We start from the raw sequence: 19,142 nt of genomic DNA on the forward strand, positions 1-19,142 counted from the left end.
GGTTTACATTGGCTTTGTCATCCCTGTATGAGTGGCTCAGATCGGCTCCTCTGTGATCCAGAGCTCTGCAGTCCAGCACTGACTGCCGGCTATATTTTACAGAGATTCCTCTCGTATAAAAAAGAAAAAGAAAAAAAAAAACACTCTTTGATCTGCTGGATTCCTGGGAGCTGTGTATCAGGGCGGTTTGTGTGTGTGTGTGCGTGTGTGTGTGTCAAGGTCTGTCAGCGTGCATGTGTGTGTGCGTGGTAGCCTGGATGCCAGATTGGTCCTAGAGTTATGCGATGGAGAGGAGAGATTACAACGAATCACAATGCCCCATTCAGCCTTGAGAGGACTCTTAGAGAACACTCTCTCAATGCTTTTTTAATTAGAGCGACATCTTAGCGCACACACACACACGCACACCTAGCTCTCTCTCCGATTTTTCAGTCTCTATACCTATTCATTACAGCATATTACTGTTTTTGATTTGCTTCTCAGATTGCGTGATGCCGTCTTTTCAGCTGCTGTGGGTGTGTTGGCCTTCACTGCTTATTATTGTGTAATCAGCGTGTGTTCAAAGTCGTGTGTGGATGTCTGCAGTGCTGCGTGAGGGTGTGTGACTGAGTGCTACCCTGTATCAGAGGCTATCTCTGTGTTTGTGTGTCAGCAGCATATTGCTGGGCTTAGGGCGGCGCCAACCCAGGGCCAGCACTCATTACATCACCTCCACACACACACACACACACACACACACACAAGGGCGTATAGAGCCCCCGCAACTACCTGCTTTGTCCAGTACGGCCCATCTTCAGCTGCTGGCTGTTTGAGCGGTGAGGTCATTTTGCACAATCCCTGAGATTCCACGTGTGCGTCAGTGTGTGTAGTCATTGTTTTCTGCATCTGTGAAGTCATGTGTGTATGCGTCTGTACGAGAATACTTTTTATTGTGTCACAAATGCAAACCCTTTGTGATAGATCCCATTCTTTGGTTGAGTTTCTCCATCTGCATGGGTTTGTGTGTATGCCTGTGTGCGTGTGCATCGTGTGTGTGTGTGAGTTTGTGTGTGTGTGGCTGCCACATCACAAAACACAGTCAGGGTGTGTAGATTCACAAACTATAATGCAGATTACAGACCTGGCAGAGTAATTGAAGAGCTAACATCTCATTACATAGAGAACATTGTATACACCCTCGGCTCTATTACAGGCCACAACTCAGGGCTGCTTTAATACAGTCTGACAGGATGAAGGCAGTGAGTGGAGGGCAAAGAAAGACGTGGGGCAGGGAGGGAGGAGTGTGAAAGTTTAATGCCATCGCACAGTGTTCCCTGTGAACATCACTCACCGCCAACAGACAAACACACACACCACTTTGTACTTCTATCCTTGTGATTAACATAATGCATTCCCGCGCCCCTTACCCTACTGGACTGGCCTCACTTTCCGAAAATGTCCCCACTCTTTAGGCTAAAAGCTAATTCCTGTCTTCACTGTGTAGCAAGTACAAGCACACACACACACACACACTTAGATACCCAAGGTAATTTTACCTGGGTAAGCAGACACCTCCAACCCTCATCCATCACCACAAACCCTAAAGCCACGCAGGTGAGGTAAACGTCTCCAAGGCAACGCCACTGAGAGGAGCACGGTGCTGTGGCAGCAACACTGTGAGGCAACAATAGGGTCCGACTGTGATGTCGGAGGGAAACGCAAATCGTCTTGCAGGTCACGTTTAATGGGAGGACGTACAGCCGAGCAGCGTGCAGGGACGTGTCGCAGCAGAGTGGGAGAATGAAGAGCGGTCGGAGATGAAAGAGAAGGAATGGGAAAGCATCAGAAGAATTGAGGTCACAGCTCCCCCGCTGTTCATACGTCTGTGTTAACCAGATTTAAATTCACACTCATAATGATACGGCCTTATCACACACATACACACACACAAATACATTGTAGATTTGACTGAAAAATCACTCTAATACAGACATTATTTTACACACATATACAGTGTATATATGTGTGTGTGTGTATGTGTGTGTGTGTGTGTGTATTTATACATACTTACTAGGAAGGAGTTACTAAAATTACTTGTGCTCAACATCCAGTACTTTCCTCCAGAGGTATGTTTATGAAATAAGAGCTAAGGGGTTGTTTTATAGGACATGGAGTGTGTTTGATGTGGCGGGGAAGCAGCTGGAAGGCATCAGCGTGGGGATGAGGGAGTGGGAGTCCGTATACAGATGGATATACAACTGATTTTACCCTCAAGGCTGTGTGTGCGTGTGTGTGTGTGTGTGTGTGTGGCTGCTCTTACATAACGTGCTGTAATAGATACACCTGTTGAACACTGTTTACCTGAGCCAGCTGCGCGTCCTCTCCGTCTGACTTTTTACTCTGCGAGGAGGAGAATAGATCAGACGATGACAAAGCAGCTGAGGAATCCACTCGGTCTCGAGTTAAGTGACTTTGGCACCATATATGTTCTGATTGTTTATGATTTCAGCTGCAGTGCTGCACTATGACATATCATCTGACTGGCCTCTTGCAGCCTCACAGGCTCAAACTCATATTTATATTTAGCAGGCTGCAAGTTCTCCACAAGATCAAGAAGGGAAGTGGCAGCAGCAGGAATTTAGACCTGCAGATGTACAAGTCCGCTTCATATTTAACATCTGTTTCACCTGATATCTGAAATAAAATGATTAATAGAATTGGAACATCACTCTATTGCAGCAATGACCAGTGGACATGAAATAATAATGGCATTTCATGTTTTGTAAATGTGTTATTTTTTCTGTAGCTTCTATTTTTCTCACTTTTCAGCCACATGCCCATCAGATAAGATGGGCAGTGCTCGAAAAAGTGCTGCTTTGTCAGAAGGCAAAGCATTAATACCCGCCACCAAAGAAGGGGTGAGAAGCCAGATTTGTCACAGAGAGGGGCAAGATAATTGTTTTCAGACAGTCTCTCCTGGAGGACGTTCATAGTGTTGCACTTGGTGGTAAACACGAAAAAAGTGACAGAAATAGTTTGGTAGCAAATCAAAAAATAGAGCTCGAGGGAGGAGTTCAAACCCTGCTTACTCTCCTTCCTCCACACAGCTGGCCTTTCCCTGCATGGATTGTTGGTTTCAGAAAGTTACAGAAATATCTGGACACAGCTCCCCCGAATCTGATGCTGGCGGGGGTTTCCGAGGCCACGCGACCACGCGACAAACACGTCGTCAGGAGAAAACTTCTATTGTTACCTCATTCAAGAGATCTTGGTCAACATGATTTTTTTATTATTATTATTTCGTAGTTTCGTAGAATAGCATCCCCTCAATCTTTTGACTTACCAGGAGCACAGAGGACATTGCACAGTGACTTTTAGAGCAGTGTGAACTCTCCCCTTTTCCTAATATTCAGCAGAAAATACGCTGCAGTTCACAGAACTCACAGAAAGAACTCACTGCAAAGTGTATTTGCAAGCTGATACCTCAAACACACACACGCTCACACTCACAAAAAACAGCAGCTCCGGTACAGAAAAAGCTGCAGTCCTACCGCTCGTTACTTTCCTTGCCTGTAGATGGCGCACAGTGCCGCCATTACATCTGCATCTGCTTTGCGTGCCAGTAGGTGGCAGCTGCAGGGCCATGTCTGAAACTCGCAGGTCTGGATGATATTGATTACTGTTGCCGGATGCCCTCAGGGTTTTTATTGTGATAGCAATGCCTTGCCACAAGGTGGGAGTGCTGGGCTGATGTTAGCAGATTCGCTGGCTGTGGAAATTGAAATTGCACCAATTGATGCAGACAGACGCAAGTGATGCCATATAGGTCAATCTGTAATACTGCTGGTATTTTCTTTCAAAACTTCTTCGCTGTCCTAATTCAGGCCACTGGTCTCAGGCCTCCCTAGTCTTGGGTTCACACTCAACAATATAAGTGCACACAGGAATATTTACAAAGGTGGATTCCTTGATCCTGTCTTGAGGCCCTGGTGATGGTCACCCTGACAACCATTTTCCCTGACAACTATTCACTGACGACGGCATTCCTCTGCACAAATGTCCTTTAATGTACACATGCGTATGCACGCACACACTCACACACACACACACACTCACACACACGTACACACACACACACACTGACTCGCTACTCTCTCCTTTGAGTGCTGTGCAGCTGTCAAACCCTAAAATCTCTCTTGACAATGACACATACTTTGATCTCACTCTATTTAAATGTATCTAGGGCATGTTTGCCACCATGTATCGCAGCTCGTAGGTGAAGTCAGGGTACAGAGCATCCAACACTAAGTGCACTCTCATCTCTATGACAGATGAGATAGCGGGCTCGGAGAGGTCCACCAGCACAAATGTACTGGGTGTGGTTCTGGTGGGGCCGCATTAAGAGGCAGCATCTCTGCGTGAGCGTTTTACTGCAGATCGTTTTACACCCTGCAATGGGAAGCTTGAGTGATATCATACTCTCTCATCTCACATGTCTCTTTCCCTCACGCAGATATGTTCATGCGCAAGCACTGCATGCTTTCATATTCACGTCTGGAGACTCGAGCGACTCCTGGTGCTCTTCAGACACCAAATCGATCCCCCTTCCAGAAAAACAAGGGATTGTAAATTCCTCCTTGTGACTCCTGCAGTCAGTAAATCTGCTTTTTATTGGAGGCTCTTTATCTTCCAGCAGTTCTCTACACATGAGAGGGGATGGGGGATGGAGGGATGGGAAGAAAGTGGGCAGTGTGACCATGATGAGGAGCGTGTGGTTTCATTTTCTTGCTCCTCATCATCACACTGCCTTCTTCCTCCTCCTCGTCCTCCTCCATTTTGTTCCTACAAAGAATCTCAGTTTCAGCTGACGGCGCTCAAGCCATTTCTCTTCTTCTTCATATCTTGTTATGAGCGACTGCTATTGATCCGCAAGCTCTGGGAGTGGTGTCACCCGCATTTAGCGACGGCAAAGGCCATGACATCATCATCGCGGGACATATCTCACCAAGCCGCCGTGATATTCAGGGACTGCTCTACACCGTTAGATCATGCTCATTTTCAATGGATAGAGGGAAGTGGGAGGAGGCGGAGGGAAACAGAACACAAGGAATGAGGAAGATGAGTTACAGTAAAGGCTGGGGGGGGGGGGGGGCGCTCATTGTCGCCCTCTTCATGGTCTATATTTGCTTCCTCATGTTTCCTGGATTTTGTCTGACATTACTGCGTGAGTGTTCTGTTGAATATAAGCGAAGCTTCTTCTCTGGAATTCCCCATCATCCCCATTTCTGCCACTCACACATCTGGCTCAGCATCTGTATCTCCTCCAAGCAGAGCTGGAACGTTCCCATCAGAAACCAAGCTTTGATCTGTCTGACTGCTTGACTGGCATCTATCCTGGTCTTTCTAGTTTGTATCTGTGTCGCAGAGGGCATGTGTGCGTTTGTGTGTTCGTGTGTGTGTGCGTGAATTTCAAAAGGCGCCAGACAGGAGAGCTGCACCTGTGAAGATCACGTGAATTATTGAGCATCTCTATGCTGTTTTTAGTTACCTCTCATACCTTTATCTCAGTATTTATTCCCTCTTTTTGTCACTCATTCCTATACACATAAACACCGCTGATATACTGCTCTGTTCCTCTGTGTATGTGTGTGTGTGTGTGTGAGAGAGAGAGAGCGAGAGAGAGAGAGGCTGTTGTAGAGGAATCTGTGTTTCATCCTTCACCACATTGTGTTGACAGGATCTGTCAGCTGGGCTTATAATGGTTTGAAATAAAGAAAACTGATCACTGCTTACTAAAAGAGGAAGTTATGGGAGGTACACGACGAAAGAGCGCCATTAACCACGAGAGAAAGGCAAGTGAATCATTCCATAATGCACATATGATGGAGATAAATGTGTGTGTATCTGTGTGTTTGTGTTTTCAGCCTTCTCCGACACTGAAAACGCTCAGCTGCCTGAGTGCTCGGCTCGGGAGCTCAGCTATCTCAGAGGCAGAAAGTGGGAGGGGCACTATGCACACACACAGTCACACACACACACACCCACTTGGTAGTGAGCTTGTCAGTGTTGGATGCTGCCGTTGCTTCAGCAGCTGGATGTGCAGGACTTGTCAGTGTCTTGGAGAATAGGACTGATTTGTGTGTTTGTATTGTATTTTTGCTTGTTGAATCTATGTGTGTGTGTGTGATAGCTTCAGAGCTAGGGTGTATTAGTTTAGTAGGAATGGTGTCAGTGGGTCTTTAGCATACACTGTATCGTACTGTGTGTGTGTGTGAGTGTGTCAGCAGGACTGAATCAGCAGGAACTGTCTGGCCACAGGGACTCAGGAGCGCGGTATTGACTTTGACTCAGGGTGTGTTTTCATGCTGGAGAGCGAGGGACTGTGGGAAGATCTCAAGAGAAGGAAAACAGATGTAACGTTACAGGACGACGAGATGACCGACCCCCTTTAGGGGCTTCAGGACTGCCCCAAAATGGGAAACAGCATCCAGAAGAAGAAGAAAGTCCAGACAGAGAAAAACTCTGCACACCCATCCCCGAGCCCCAGCCGGCAAACACCTAAAGCCTCCTGGCTGTTTGGACGTCCAGACAAACTGAAGACAGGTAAGCGGAACGCAGGAGATCTGGAGTGGATGCAAATACATCAGTCGTCATAAACGTTTGTGGACAATCCTGTTCTCAGAAGTTTGTTAAAAAAGTAGGATTTTATTCCTATTTGTAAAATCGGACTTGAACGTGAGCTGTTTGAGAAGATAACAAACTGACACAGCTGGCTGCATGTGGTCATGTGTGCAGGAATTAGTTCCCACAGTAAGCTTTTTAGATGCAGAGTGACAATATTCCCATGCTGACTTTACCTTAGTCAGCTTCAAGGTTTCCTGCTTATTGCACAAGTGTGCAGAAGAGGGTTGTGTGTGGGAGAGAGTGTGTATTTTCTGTTTTTAGTTCCGGTGATTTGTTTCCTGCTGACAGGTGAGCAGGGCAACAGAGACATTTGAGTTAAGACAGACTTAATTGGCCTTTTTTTGCCACTGTTTTCCTCCAAACCTCCTTTTGCCTCAGCACCACAGTGTATGTGTGTGTGTATATGTGTTCCTGTGGCTACGACTGGGTATTATTCAATGACTGTGTGAGTTATTATCGCCAGACCTCTATACCTGCAATGGAAAACAGAGCTCAGTCTGTCCATTGTCTCTGTTAAGTGTCCCCGGAGCAACAAAAACCACCAGACAAACAGGTTTAACACCAGCTCACACTGACACAGACAGATCGTCAGATAGTGCTGCTGCTGAGATTGTTGACATTTTCTGTTTCTCAGGTGTTGCTTTCTGTTCCATGTTTTCTCTCCTCACCCAGGACTATACTCTGTGTTTCTTCAATGATTCCTTCCTATCTGTCTTTGGCCTCATAGATTATTATTGGCAAAATAGTGGACTTTGGGCTTTTACCAACTCCAGCCTTAAAGCCACTATAACACATATTTTTATATGAACCATTTACTATGTGTAATTTGAAAAGGGTCACTCAATGTGATGAACCCACAGAGAATTATCATTGGACTGAGCTATTTAGCCTCTTTCAGCTCATTGTTTTGGTTTTGTGGCCCCACATGTTTTCTGTTTTGGTTCACCCTGCAGAAAATCAGCCTTGTTTCCAGTCACAGCAGACAAATGGAACAACTAAATAGTGAACATAGTGGAGCATTTAGCAAATAAAGAGCCAGATTTTTCACAGGTTGGTGCAGACCAAAACAAAGCTAAAAGCTGGGTGAATATTGGAGTGATATCCACTAAATGTCTAGAGGCATTAAGGTAGTAATGATAGTCTAAAGCTAGTCCAAATACTAGCTAGATAATAGTGTACCAAGTCAGTGTGGCAAAGTTTGATAAAATATGTCCACTGTTACAGCATGTTTGCTTCAAGCTGATATTTATGAAGAAAATTGTAATAAACAGTGGTGTAAAGGCTGAACAGATGCTGATGGAATGATTTGTCCACCACAACAAGACTGCCATAGATCTGTGTCGCCTCTTTGTTAGGAGGTTGTCGTGCTTTACGGCCATTAGTTGGAGATGGTGCATCAGAATATTACCATGTCCATTTGTCTGCTTGTGTTGTTAGACCGCATGAAATATGACTAACATTAGCTGGAACCAAACAGCAATAACAATCAGACAGAGACGAATCAATTCTTGACAGGCTTCCATTTTGCTTGTGGGGATGTTTTCTACTTCAGTCGGACTTCCAGATGAGAGAAATACAAATGTTTCACATCGCAGCTTGTGTTTTGCAAAAAATGGTCACTTACGATTGCCTCGACAGCTCAATTCAGCTTTGAGTGCATCTTTTGTTTCACCAACATGGCCGAAAGTGGTCCCTTGCAAAAAACATGGACTATGCTCGCTGTAGATAATGAACGTGCGTGTACACAAACACATCTTGATTTCATTTGCTCTCAGGGTGGTCGACGTCTGCGTGGGTGTGTGTGATCGTCGTCTTCTGTTCTCCTGTATTCACCGCCTCATTCATGGGGAGTTTATTCAGACACTTGGGGTGTGAATGCATTCCTACATTCCAGCCAATTTCCTTACGCATGGGCACCCGTCCAACACGCAAACACACAACTTCCCAGAGCTTCTTGAAATGAGGCTGAATTCTGTTTTTTTGAGGTGACTGTAGCTGCTTTCTGACACACAACAGTCCCAAATTAAGCCAGAGTGAGAAAGGGAAAGAAGGAAAGAGTGCATTGTATTACATAGAATTATAATTACACACGTGTTTATGTGCAGCTGTATTGATGCAAAACTCCTCAAAGTTGTTGAAGATGTTATTCATATACCAGTAAGCCATAGCTAACAGCCACAGAACAGGCAGCAACCGCACAGTGCTTTGTGTCTCTGTGCTGCAGTAACACAGCTTCTAGGTGTAGCACGCTACTGAAACATGCAGGAGACGACGAGATACTGGCTCTGTGCTCCTGAAATCTGTGTCATGTCGGAAGTTTTTGGCCATGTTCCAAAGCAGAAACCCCGCCAGTGTCCTTCACAACACCTGAGAGGTTGTTTATGACGAGGAATACAACACTTAACAGGCTGGAAAACGACTGGGTGTCACACATGGAGTGCCTCTGTGCCTCGCTCATTTGGTATTTTTGGTGAAGGTCATCCATGAGGGTATTTTTTTTTTCTTGACATCGCATTCCCCTTTGCTTGTGCTCAGTCGCTGACAAGTTAATTTTACGGGAGGATGCTGATGTGTCCAAATCTGGGATTTTAAAAAATTAATGAAATAATTATTATGTTGACAGGTGTTCTGAAAAGTTTGGTTGTTAAACCTCACACAGTGTACAGTCAAGCAGTGTGGCTCCATCATGAAGAGACACCCAGAGAAGTGCTGAACAAGAGTCACTTTAAAGGATAACTTTCGTTTTTTACAACCTGGACTTTATTTGTAGCATTAATTACGACCATTTACTCACCCCGACAACTTTGGTGGCATTTGGAGTCGTTTTGAAGAAATTAGCCCCAGAGGAGCGGCGCGTATATCCGTATAATGCGAGTTATCGGGGCACCCGTGCGTAGCCTCTATAAACGCATAATCTGCAGCGAAACTCGTTCATATTCCAATATTTTGTTAAGATATGCTGGTGCTATTCCCCTCTGAGCCCGTGGTAGCATGTGATCAACATCCAGTGTCTCTAGACAACTACTTCTGACGTAGATGACGTCATTTTCGAGCGCCGCGCGCTGCGAGCAGCCAGCCACAACACGGCTGACTCTGCGGCGGTCGGCTAGTTTAGCTGTAGTTCGCGACTGTTATTTTTCACAAAATGGATGAATATTTTTCCGACTCTGAGGTGGTGGACGATGACTTTGTTCACGATGGACGTCCTTACCGTTTTGAGCTAGAGTACACGGACGAGGAGCTCGTTGAAAGGAGGACGCGGAGGCAGAGAGAGGAACAGCTGGCCAAACAACAACAAACGACGGTAACTGGTGGTGTTCTTGTGGACAATGTTCATCGATGACAACAGAGGAGGATGTGTCAATAAATGTCTGTATCACAACACTGGAGGATTTCCACGCAATGATAAACCGGGCTGTGGTGGAGACGTTTTTTTGTGTCCCTAAAGTGAACTGGAAGACCCAGCCAAAGCCTGCAGGACCAAATGGGCAACTTTCGATTGAGTAAGTAGTAGTAGTAGTACACACATGTATAGATTGTTTATTTGCGCGGAAATCCTCCAGTGTTGTGACACAGACATTTATTGACACATCTAGACACGTATCTCCTGGCCGCAAGTCCCACTCTGAGCAACAGAGGCATTCCTCCTCTGTTGTCATCGATGAACATTGTCCACAAGAACACCACCAGTTACCGTCTACTCGTGGACGCGCAGCCGTTTGTTGTTGTTTGGCGAGCTGTTCCTCTCTCTGCCTCCTCGTCCTCCTTTCAACAAGCTCCTCGTCCGTGTACTGTAGCTCAAAATGGTAAGGACGTCCATCGTAAACAAAGTCATCATCCACCACCTCAGAGTCGGAAAAATATTCATCCATTTTGTGAAAAATAACAGTCGCGAACTACAGCTAAACTAGCCGACCGCCGCAGAGTCAGCCCTGTTGTGGTTGGTTGCTCGCAGCGCGCAGCGCTCGAAAATGACGTCATCCACGTCAGAAGTAGTTGTCTAGAGACACTGGATGTCGATAACATGCCACCACGGGCTCAGAGGGGAATAGCACCAGCATATCTTAACAAAATATTGGAATATGAACGAGTTTCGCCGCAGATTATGCGTTTATAGAGGCTACGCACGGGTGCCCCGATTACTCGCATTATACGGATATACGCGCCGCTCCTCTGGGGCTAATTTCTTCAAAACGACTCCAAATGCCACCAAAGTTGTCTGGGTGTCTAAATGGTCGTAATTAATGCTACAAATAAAGTCCAGGTTGTAAAAAACGAAAGTTATCCTTTAAGTTGACTAAAAGTCTTTATCGATTAGTCTGACGATTCTTTTCTTAATTAATTGTTTGGGCTGTAAAATATCAGAAAATAGTGAAAATGTCTGCAACAGAATGTCTTTAAGTCGCTTGTTTTGTCCAACCAACAGTCCAAAACCCAAAGATATCAATTTATAGAAAACAGAAACAGGGAAATTGTTCTTTCTTGTGACTATAGAGATGAAACTAGATGCTTTAAAACTTTTCAGCTTAAATTTTAGTGCACTTTTCTCAGTCATACCATCAACTTACATATTAGTTAAAAATGACTGCATGTGTTTGTCTGCGCAGAAACTGTTAAAAGGCGAGCTGAGATGCTTCCAGCTGAGCTCCAAATTCACAAAGGTGCCTATTCATCTGGGGGTGTGAGCACCAGGACAGTGGCTGCAGTGGATAAGATTAGCTCACTATGAACTCACTTCACTGCGTCCACAGGTGGTCGGTGACGCAGAGACAGCCAACGCACACACAGACAAACACACACGCACACACACACAGACTCTCTTTGCACTGTCATCATTTCATTCTCGGGTCCTTTTGAGGTTTCATGAACTCATGCGATGCAGCTGGTTGGTCTCCACATGTTTCATATTACCTCCTCATAAGTGTCCACTCTGCAGCGAGAACCTCGGCTGGCTTTCATCGCAGGACAAACTGACTCACTTTGTCTCTGCACTGAGATCAGATGTCATGATCCATATGGTGTCACTGTAAACTTGAAGCTGAAATATTAGGACATATTATTGAAATCACACACCTTATCTGCCTTCTACCTCCCATGCCATTCCTCCACACTCCCCTCTGCTTCCTCTCTTTTATGCTGTTATCTTGTTGACCTTGGATTGTTAGCTGGTTGTTTATCTTCCAGCATTCCAGAGGGGAGATATTTGCATGTACACACAGTAAGATTTAAGATCTGACTGCTCACCTTTGACTGTGAAAAATGGAAAAACTGTGACTTTAAGGAGGATGAGAGGTGAAGTAAAGTGAAAACTGGTGACAGAATTAGGGAGGCAGAACTGAAAGAAGGTGACTTCAGACCAGAGGACACAATGGGTAGAGAAAAAGAGAGGAACACGTTGTATGGGGCTGTGTATAATTCCAGAACAAGGCTGCCAGCAGATTTCCCTGCCATTTTCATTATGACTGTCTTGTGCGGGGTGTGATATTCCATATTCCATTATCCTGCTGGGTAAGGCTCGCCTAAGCCTTTTGATTTCTGTAAGCAGGGCTAAGACGCTCTCTTCTTGGTCCTCCTTTGAAGATCCCATTTACTGTGTGCCACTGACTCCCCACAGAGAGCTTAGGCAACACACAGTTGGATAAAGACAAGATGACTTTTCGTCTGTGCTATCTACCCCTCCTGAGCCTCGCCCCATCTCCTCTTCCAGCCCTCATCCTCTCTGTTCTGTTACTGTTCCTCTCTGTGCATCTCACTGCTCTCCTCTGCTTTTCATCCAAGCAACACCTGCACACACAAGTACAAAGGTACAGTACATCTTAACGGTATACACATACGACATTTAGTCTTAGTTTGAAGCTGCATTTCCTGCTGCAAGAGACAAAACAATAGGAAGACCAAGGAAGATCTTCTTTAACCAACTCTGTCTTCTCACTTTCTTCCGTTTCCCTGTCTTCTCCGTCTACAACTGTGTAATTTGTCTGAACCAAGGCCTGTTTAAAGTCAGTGAAAAGCCCTGTCATCCATCACTCCTCTCCTCCTTCCTTTGACATTAGGCTCTCAAGACCTTAATGGCAGCACAGCCTGCCTTGGTTCTGCCTGTTTTAATTATCTTCATCAATTTTTCACCTGTAACATCATTTCTGGCCTGTTGCACCGAAGAGTCGGCCGAGTTCAGTGGAGATGAAGGGAGTTACCGTCTCCCTCTATCCCGTCCTCTCATGCCCTTTAGCGGTAGTAACTTTTATTGTCTTACTCAAAGTGAAAGGACCTTTTTGGCAGCATGCAATTGTGGTTAGTCTCCATAATCTGGTCCTAAATGTAGCATGGGAATTTCTTAAGCATTGGACGGCATCTCCAGAGCACTCTAAAGTAAGGATAATTCAGACTAAATGATCCACAGCCCATTAGCGAGTCTCAAACATGCAAAAGAAAGCGCATGTGGGGTGTATTCATAAGTTAGCTATGTGATGACTTGACCCAAATTTAACTTAAGCTGCTGCTGGGAAAGAAATCCTGTTATTGCAGCCACGGGGTTAGGAGCAGCACTGGGCTTATTACTCATTTAAAAAGCACCATTACTACCTGAAGGCAGTAATCCATTCCACCTCCTATTCAATCCATTTTTCATTTCAATGTTGCGCTTAATTAAAGCTGCACTGGTCAACAATTTTATATGAACAATGGATCAAATGACTTGTGTGTGGAATGTGAAATGGGTCGCTGGTGCTAACTAACTCTTTTGTTATGAGTTTACAGCTCGGCACACTGCCCCCAAGTGGTCACAAATATCAATTAGAACAGTTTCAAGTTTAAGAAAACGTTAATATTATATGTACGTAGATGAGGTGTCGGGGAAGCACTAACCACATTTTTAACCTTATCTTTGTTAAAGTTGTGTCATTGAACTTTGTGTCTGAGTAACATTTATTTCATGTGACATAACGCTGGTTATGACCATGTGTAAGTCATGTTGCTGCTTAAATCCCATGAAGCTTCAGCGAGTTAGAGTGATCTCAGTGTCTCCAGTATAAAAGGACTCAGTGTTTGGCTGGCTTTATAATGGGGCTCAGTCCAATGGCTTCCTGCATCACCATCTAAATTGAATTAAAGCATCAGACCATAACATTAAACAGCACACACACACACACACAAACACACAGACCTGATTGTGACCTTGCCATTCAAAGGTCATATTTCAACTCTGGTCATGGTCTGGATTTAATGTTTATCATTTAGAGACAGGAACAAAATCGTCTTTTAGGCTTCATGTTAGGCTTCATTTTCCAACATCATTGTCCAATCTGTAATTTGAAACTTGTGACAGTCTTTACGAAGCAGGTCCTGCCCTGCTGATGGAGAGAAAGCAATATCAAACCATTTAATGTCACACAAATTAAGTTATGCATCAAACAAAACCCAAAGTGCTCATTTGGAGTTTTCTACTGACACTGATGAAAATAAATCTGGTTTGCTAAACTGCAGTAATTACATCTGTTCTGTCTCGGGTTGGAAAGTTGAGACTGAAGGCAAAATTTTTGGTTCTATTTAACCAGAAAACAGGAAACCAGGTGTTCAGTTATTCCACAAATGCTACTTTTATGAAGATGAAAAAGCCCCAGAATCAGCATTTGAGGCCATAATTATAAAAAATGAAATCTTTTCAGCCCATCTGTAATTTATGAATACGAATTTGGCCCTGCTTTTATAGTCAAAAACAGGGACAAAATTTGGACTGCCAATTTACAGGTACTCTATGAAGTTTTGGACAACTAGTAGAATTATGGAACAGTGACACAACTGTGCAAGCAAAAGGCAGGAAAGAGCTAGCAAACGTGGATGTAAACAATACAGAATTTAAAATATTCCAAACATCTACTTTGCAAAGATACACCTTTGCATTTCTGACTTAAAGGGTACACACCGTTTCGATTTAAAGGGTACTCACATTGTAATTTGGTGAGAAACGATGAATGTAAATGCATCTTATGTTTGTTTGCAAAACAACTCCTCAGGATAATTAAACGTGTGTATGTGTGTGTGTGTGCATGATTGATGCCAGTGTTATACACACTCTCCAAGGGTTGATGAAGGGCAACTGGACTTGGTTTTGGAAACTGGAAAGTCCAGATGCCCTTAAATCGACCCTCCTTAGATAAGCATGACCTTGATGACTAAGAATCTTCTCTATTCTTAAACACGTCACAAGCTTAAAATCTTATTGACCCTTAACTGAGCCCAGACAGAGTCTCCTTTATACGAGTCTTGCAGTAGTTATGTTTACCTGTAGGTGTGTGTGTGTGTGTATGTGTAGCAAACCAGCTACAATTATGATTATGTCATCCTACTGTCGTCAGGGGACCCCGGACTCACGTTGGTGAAGAGGTTCCACTTGGGAGCCGAGTATCTGTGCCAAGCAGATGGTGTCGAGCCAGCGCCGGCCTCGGCCACTTTTCAGCACTTGGCGGCAGGCTTCCTCAAACACGCTGTCGTCTTTTCACGCAGATTTACAAGTGTTTCCAGACCGATTCGGTCAGAGTGGTTTCGACTTGTTTACGAAAGGGAAGCTTAGTTCATTGGCCGTGCATAATGGGATTTCACTGAGGAAGAGTGATGAGGAGGAGTGTGTTCCTGGGACTTTGAAGAAGGCTCACAATTGGCAGAATGAGACGTTTTCTGTGGGCGGGAAGCACATGCACGAGTTAACACACGCACACACACACACACACACGCACCCCTCATTCTCTGCATATCTCTCACTCACATCACACATCGTAGCGTTTATGCTGCTGATGAACAAACTTCTACTTCCAGCGCCTGTGTGCTTACGTGTGTGTTGCATGTGTGGTGCAAACAGCCCGCATCTGTTCGAGCCTAATGTGTTCGGTGTGATTCAGATGACACGCACTCTAATGAATTTAAAGTCGACGTCCTCGCTCGTACCTCACCGCTCAGCACTTAGGACGTCAGCAGATGTGTTTTTCATGCAAACCGCTCCTCGCTGCCCATCAGCACACTGATATTGATGAAAAGCATCAACGTGTCCTCTGTGACAGAGGGAGCACTTTAACCTAAAGACACAGTTTTCTACTTTCTGTTGCAACAGCTTCTGTATCCGTTCCCCTGTGTTTCAGCAATGTGTGGCTGAATCACATGAGTTTAATCCACTATAATAGACAGAGAGTCCATGTACAGAAAAGAACAAGGGAATACTGTCTCGCAGAAAAGTCCATGTCTGGAAATCTTTACAATCTCTATAACTTCCAGAGGAGGATGAGAACATGAAATGATGCAACAGACATTTTGGAGAAAAGCAAGTCAAATGCAGATATATGTTGTGATTCGCTAATGCGAGACACCAGACTGTGACATTTGGATTTTGTGTCGTTAGAGCAATTGAGGAAAGGTCAAGGAGGTTGGTAGTTTGAACAGCTGCTAAATGTGAAACAAATTTTTCCTGTGAAATAGACGTCTTTATCTCATCGGAGGTTTTATGGCGGTGACCCAGGGCTCGTTGATCTCAGCCTGTGACGGATCCATCCGTCAGTCTTAGTCTTGTTTCATGTCTAAGAAAACAAGATTTTTTCATGACAGGATTGATAATAAAATCCATGAAACCACTGACTTGCACAAGTTCGAGAAAGTGCTTTTAATGTGAGAATGACATGGATGAGCTCACATACAGTAAAAAGAAAAGAAAGCAGAATTGTAAAATTCTCCAAAACAAATGAAAGTGCTTCAGGTTAAATCTCGACTTAACCAAAACTGCTTTAAAGTTCAGCATTTTGCTAGCTTAGCTTAGCAAAAAGACTGGAGGCAAGCAAAAACATAACTCCCTGTCAAACCACAACTTGACTTTTTTACATTACGACCTTTGAAGGAATGAAACAAACAGGATTTAACATGTTAATTAATGATTTTTAGAGGCTCTGGTTGGTGGATTCTGTTTACTTGCGCGGAGCCAGGCTAGCTGTTTCCCCCTGTTTCATGCTAAGCTAAGCTAATCGAGCTGCTGGCTATTGTTCATACTTATGGACAGGTGTGAGAGTGAGATAGTTGACCTTTTGCTGATATTAGCCCACGCTCTGACTTATTGCAAAACCAAAATATATGAGAAAATACAATTCTGTACAAGACATTTTTGAAATAGATTTTTTTTTTACTGAGACTGTCCTGTGTTTTTGAAATTTGCTTCAGTTCAAACCAGCTGGTCGGGTCCTCAGACTTCACTGAAGAGGGATTTTAGGTCCTTCAAAGGAATGAGACTTGAGGGCGTCGGACCCGTCCTGTCCTGTCCTGTCCTGTCCTGCTAGGAGATGAGTCTGTGCGGAAGCTTTAGTTTTCTCATTAGCTCATCAATCACTCTAAATGAGGCCATTCACCATCAGGGAGACATGCCCTCAAATAACCTGCAGCACCTGAGTCTTTTTTTTCTGTTTCCAGCTGTTGCATGTGTTTCTCACAGACTTTATGTCTCTGTTGTTTGACCACGATTAACAAAATTCACTGCAGCATTCGCTACACTTGTACTCTGTCTGTCTTCTCTCAGGGTGGCTTTGTTTGCAGGCCTTTGTGTCTCTTCATACCCTCTAATTTTCCAGGGTCACCCAGGGGAACCCTATGCCCACTCCCACGCCAATTGGCGACAAACAGATTTATTATCTTGTTTTATGACTGTAGATGAGTGTAGCGAACACTGGGCCAACTGTGCCTCTGCTGCGAGGCATCCATATCTGTATCTGTGTTTACAGAGCTTTCAGTTTGGCTCACAAAAAGCTTTTAAGTTGGAACGACAGGGAGCAAAAAACAGCTCATCCTCCTTGAGGAAAAATACCCACAATCCCCTTATCGGGAAGAGAGCGAAAGAACAGGAGGGAGAGAGGGACAGTTCCAGAAAGGGGGATAGTTACTATTTTTAAGCACCGTGGGTGCTGCAGCAGCTTACTTCAGCTATGTGTTTGTGTCCTGAGGTGCAGTCAGTCACCTCGGCTCAGGTGCGCCACCTGCTTCAGGTCAGGATTACGAAGTGGAACAAATACAGAGCTGATGTCTGCTGAGGGCATGAGACACCAGGGTAAGACTAGGAAGACAGGTATAACATAAAGCATCAAGCAACCATGCATGTTGATTTAGTTCAGTTTGTGCTGAGTAACATGTCGATATGTAATACGACAAACAAACGTGTGTATTCAAATTCTCATCTTAAGCACAGAGTTTTTCTACTGAGAGCAGTTTTGATTTTTAGCAGATGTTTATGAACCATAACTAAAATCTTGCACTGACCTGGTCGACCTTGTTAGTCTTCAACCAAAGTCGAAGCTGCCAAGAGTCCAACCTAAACTTTATCAAAGCTCTTTGTTTCCTCACTGCTATCTTACATATTCATGTGACAGAGAGGGAAAACGGTTTCTCTTGTTTCTCATTGTCTCACATAAGCCAATTAACGGTGGAGAATATTCACACAATATCTGCAGACAAGATAATCTGGGGTTCAGAATTTTTCCAAATTTCCAAAACTTTTCCGATGCAGTTTCGCTGTACAGCGGCTCGTTTCCCTCTCTCGTTTCCCTTTGCCCTCTTCGTCCTCCTCCCCATTTCTATTCAACCCACTGCCTTCCTTTCTTGTTCCCTCTTTATCTCGCTCGCTCTGTGAGCCACCCAGAGGAAATCAGAAATGCAGATGGTTGGCGGGTAGTGACAGTTACTGTAGTCAGTGATTTATGTCCTTCCCCCGCCCTTCACCCTTTTCTCCTCTTCCTCTTTCTCCGGCCCTTCCTAGTGCCGCTGCCCCCTTCTCCACCACTCCTGCTGTCATCTTCCCATCATCTCCAGCGTCCTTCTGCATTTTCTGTTTTGTTTTCATGCTCCTTCTTCCACTATTGGCTCACATCAGAAAGATACAGTTACAAATGAGCCTGACCTCACAGTTCATATTTCATGCTGTGCGAGCCACCTAAGTAGTGTTGCCGCCAGATATTCTAACAAGATATATGAAATATTTCACTAGATATGTGTATGGAAGATGCAAGTTGGTCTACCTCTCCCACGCTCTGGTTAATACAATACCGCTCAATGTAGGGAAGCTCATAACTCCACCACCACTGCAGCTATAGAATACAAATCAAGGAAGCAGCAATGAGCTGAATAATGACACCTGAGTGTGTGTGTGTGTGTGTGTGTGTGTGTGTGCGCGCGCGCTTGTGTGTTAGCGGTACTAGAGGTTTATTGCTGGACACATTTTAACCCTCTCTTCCTGTACTCTGGCAGCTTCATTACCACTGTGCATCCAACAATATAACAAGGGCTCAGGCTCAAGGGTTTCGGACTCAAAATGCAAACTCAAACACCAAGGATAGTCAAAAGGCTTGAAAGCTGGTTTAATAACAAAAGTCTCTCAGATATTTACAAGGGAAGAAAAAAAAGTGCTTGTAATCAAAAATACAAACAAAAGATGCCAAGGTTTTCATCAAGACTCACTGGCA

General features: G+C 44.4%; 1 protein-coding gene across 3 annotated transcripts in view; it reads left to right on the forward strand.

Moving 5' to 3' along the window:
- kiaa1522 (KIAA1522 ortholog) overlaps positions 1–19,142 on the forward strand; it is a 37,691-nt gene that overhangs the window by 4,217 nt on the left and 14,332 nt on the right. The window contains exon 1 of one of the 3 annotated variants that reach the window (XM_041954961.1): positions 6,039–6,582. The exons of the other annotated variants lie outside the window; for them this stretch is intronic. Within the exon in view, the coding sequence (XP_041810895.1) occupies positions 6,453–6,582 (130 nt within the window). The 5' untranslated portion in view covers positions 6,039–6,452. Of the gene's footprint in view, positions 1–6,038; positions 6,583–19,142 lie in introns of those variants that run through there. 3 annotated transcript variants of the gene reach the window in all.

This window comes from Chelmon rostratus, chromosome 16, assembly GCF_017976325.1.
Source record: "Chelmon rostratus isolate fCheRos1 chromosome 16, fCheRos1.pri, whole genome shotgun sequence".
Lineage (NCBI taxonomy): Eukaryota > Metazoa > Chordata > Actinopteri > Chaetodontiformes > Chaetodontidae > Chelmon > Chelmon rostratus.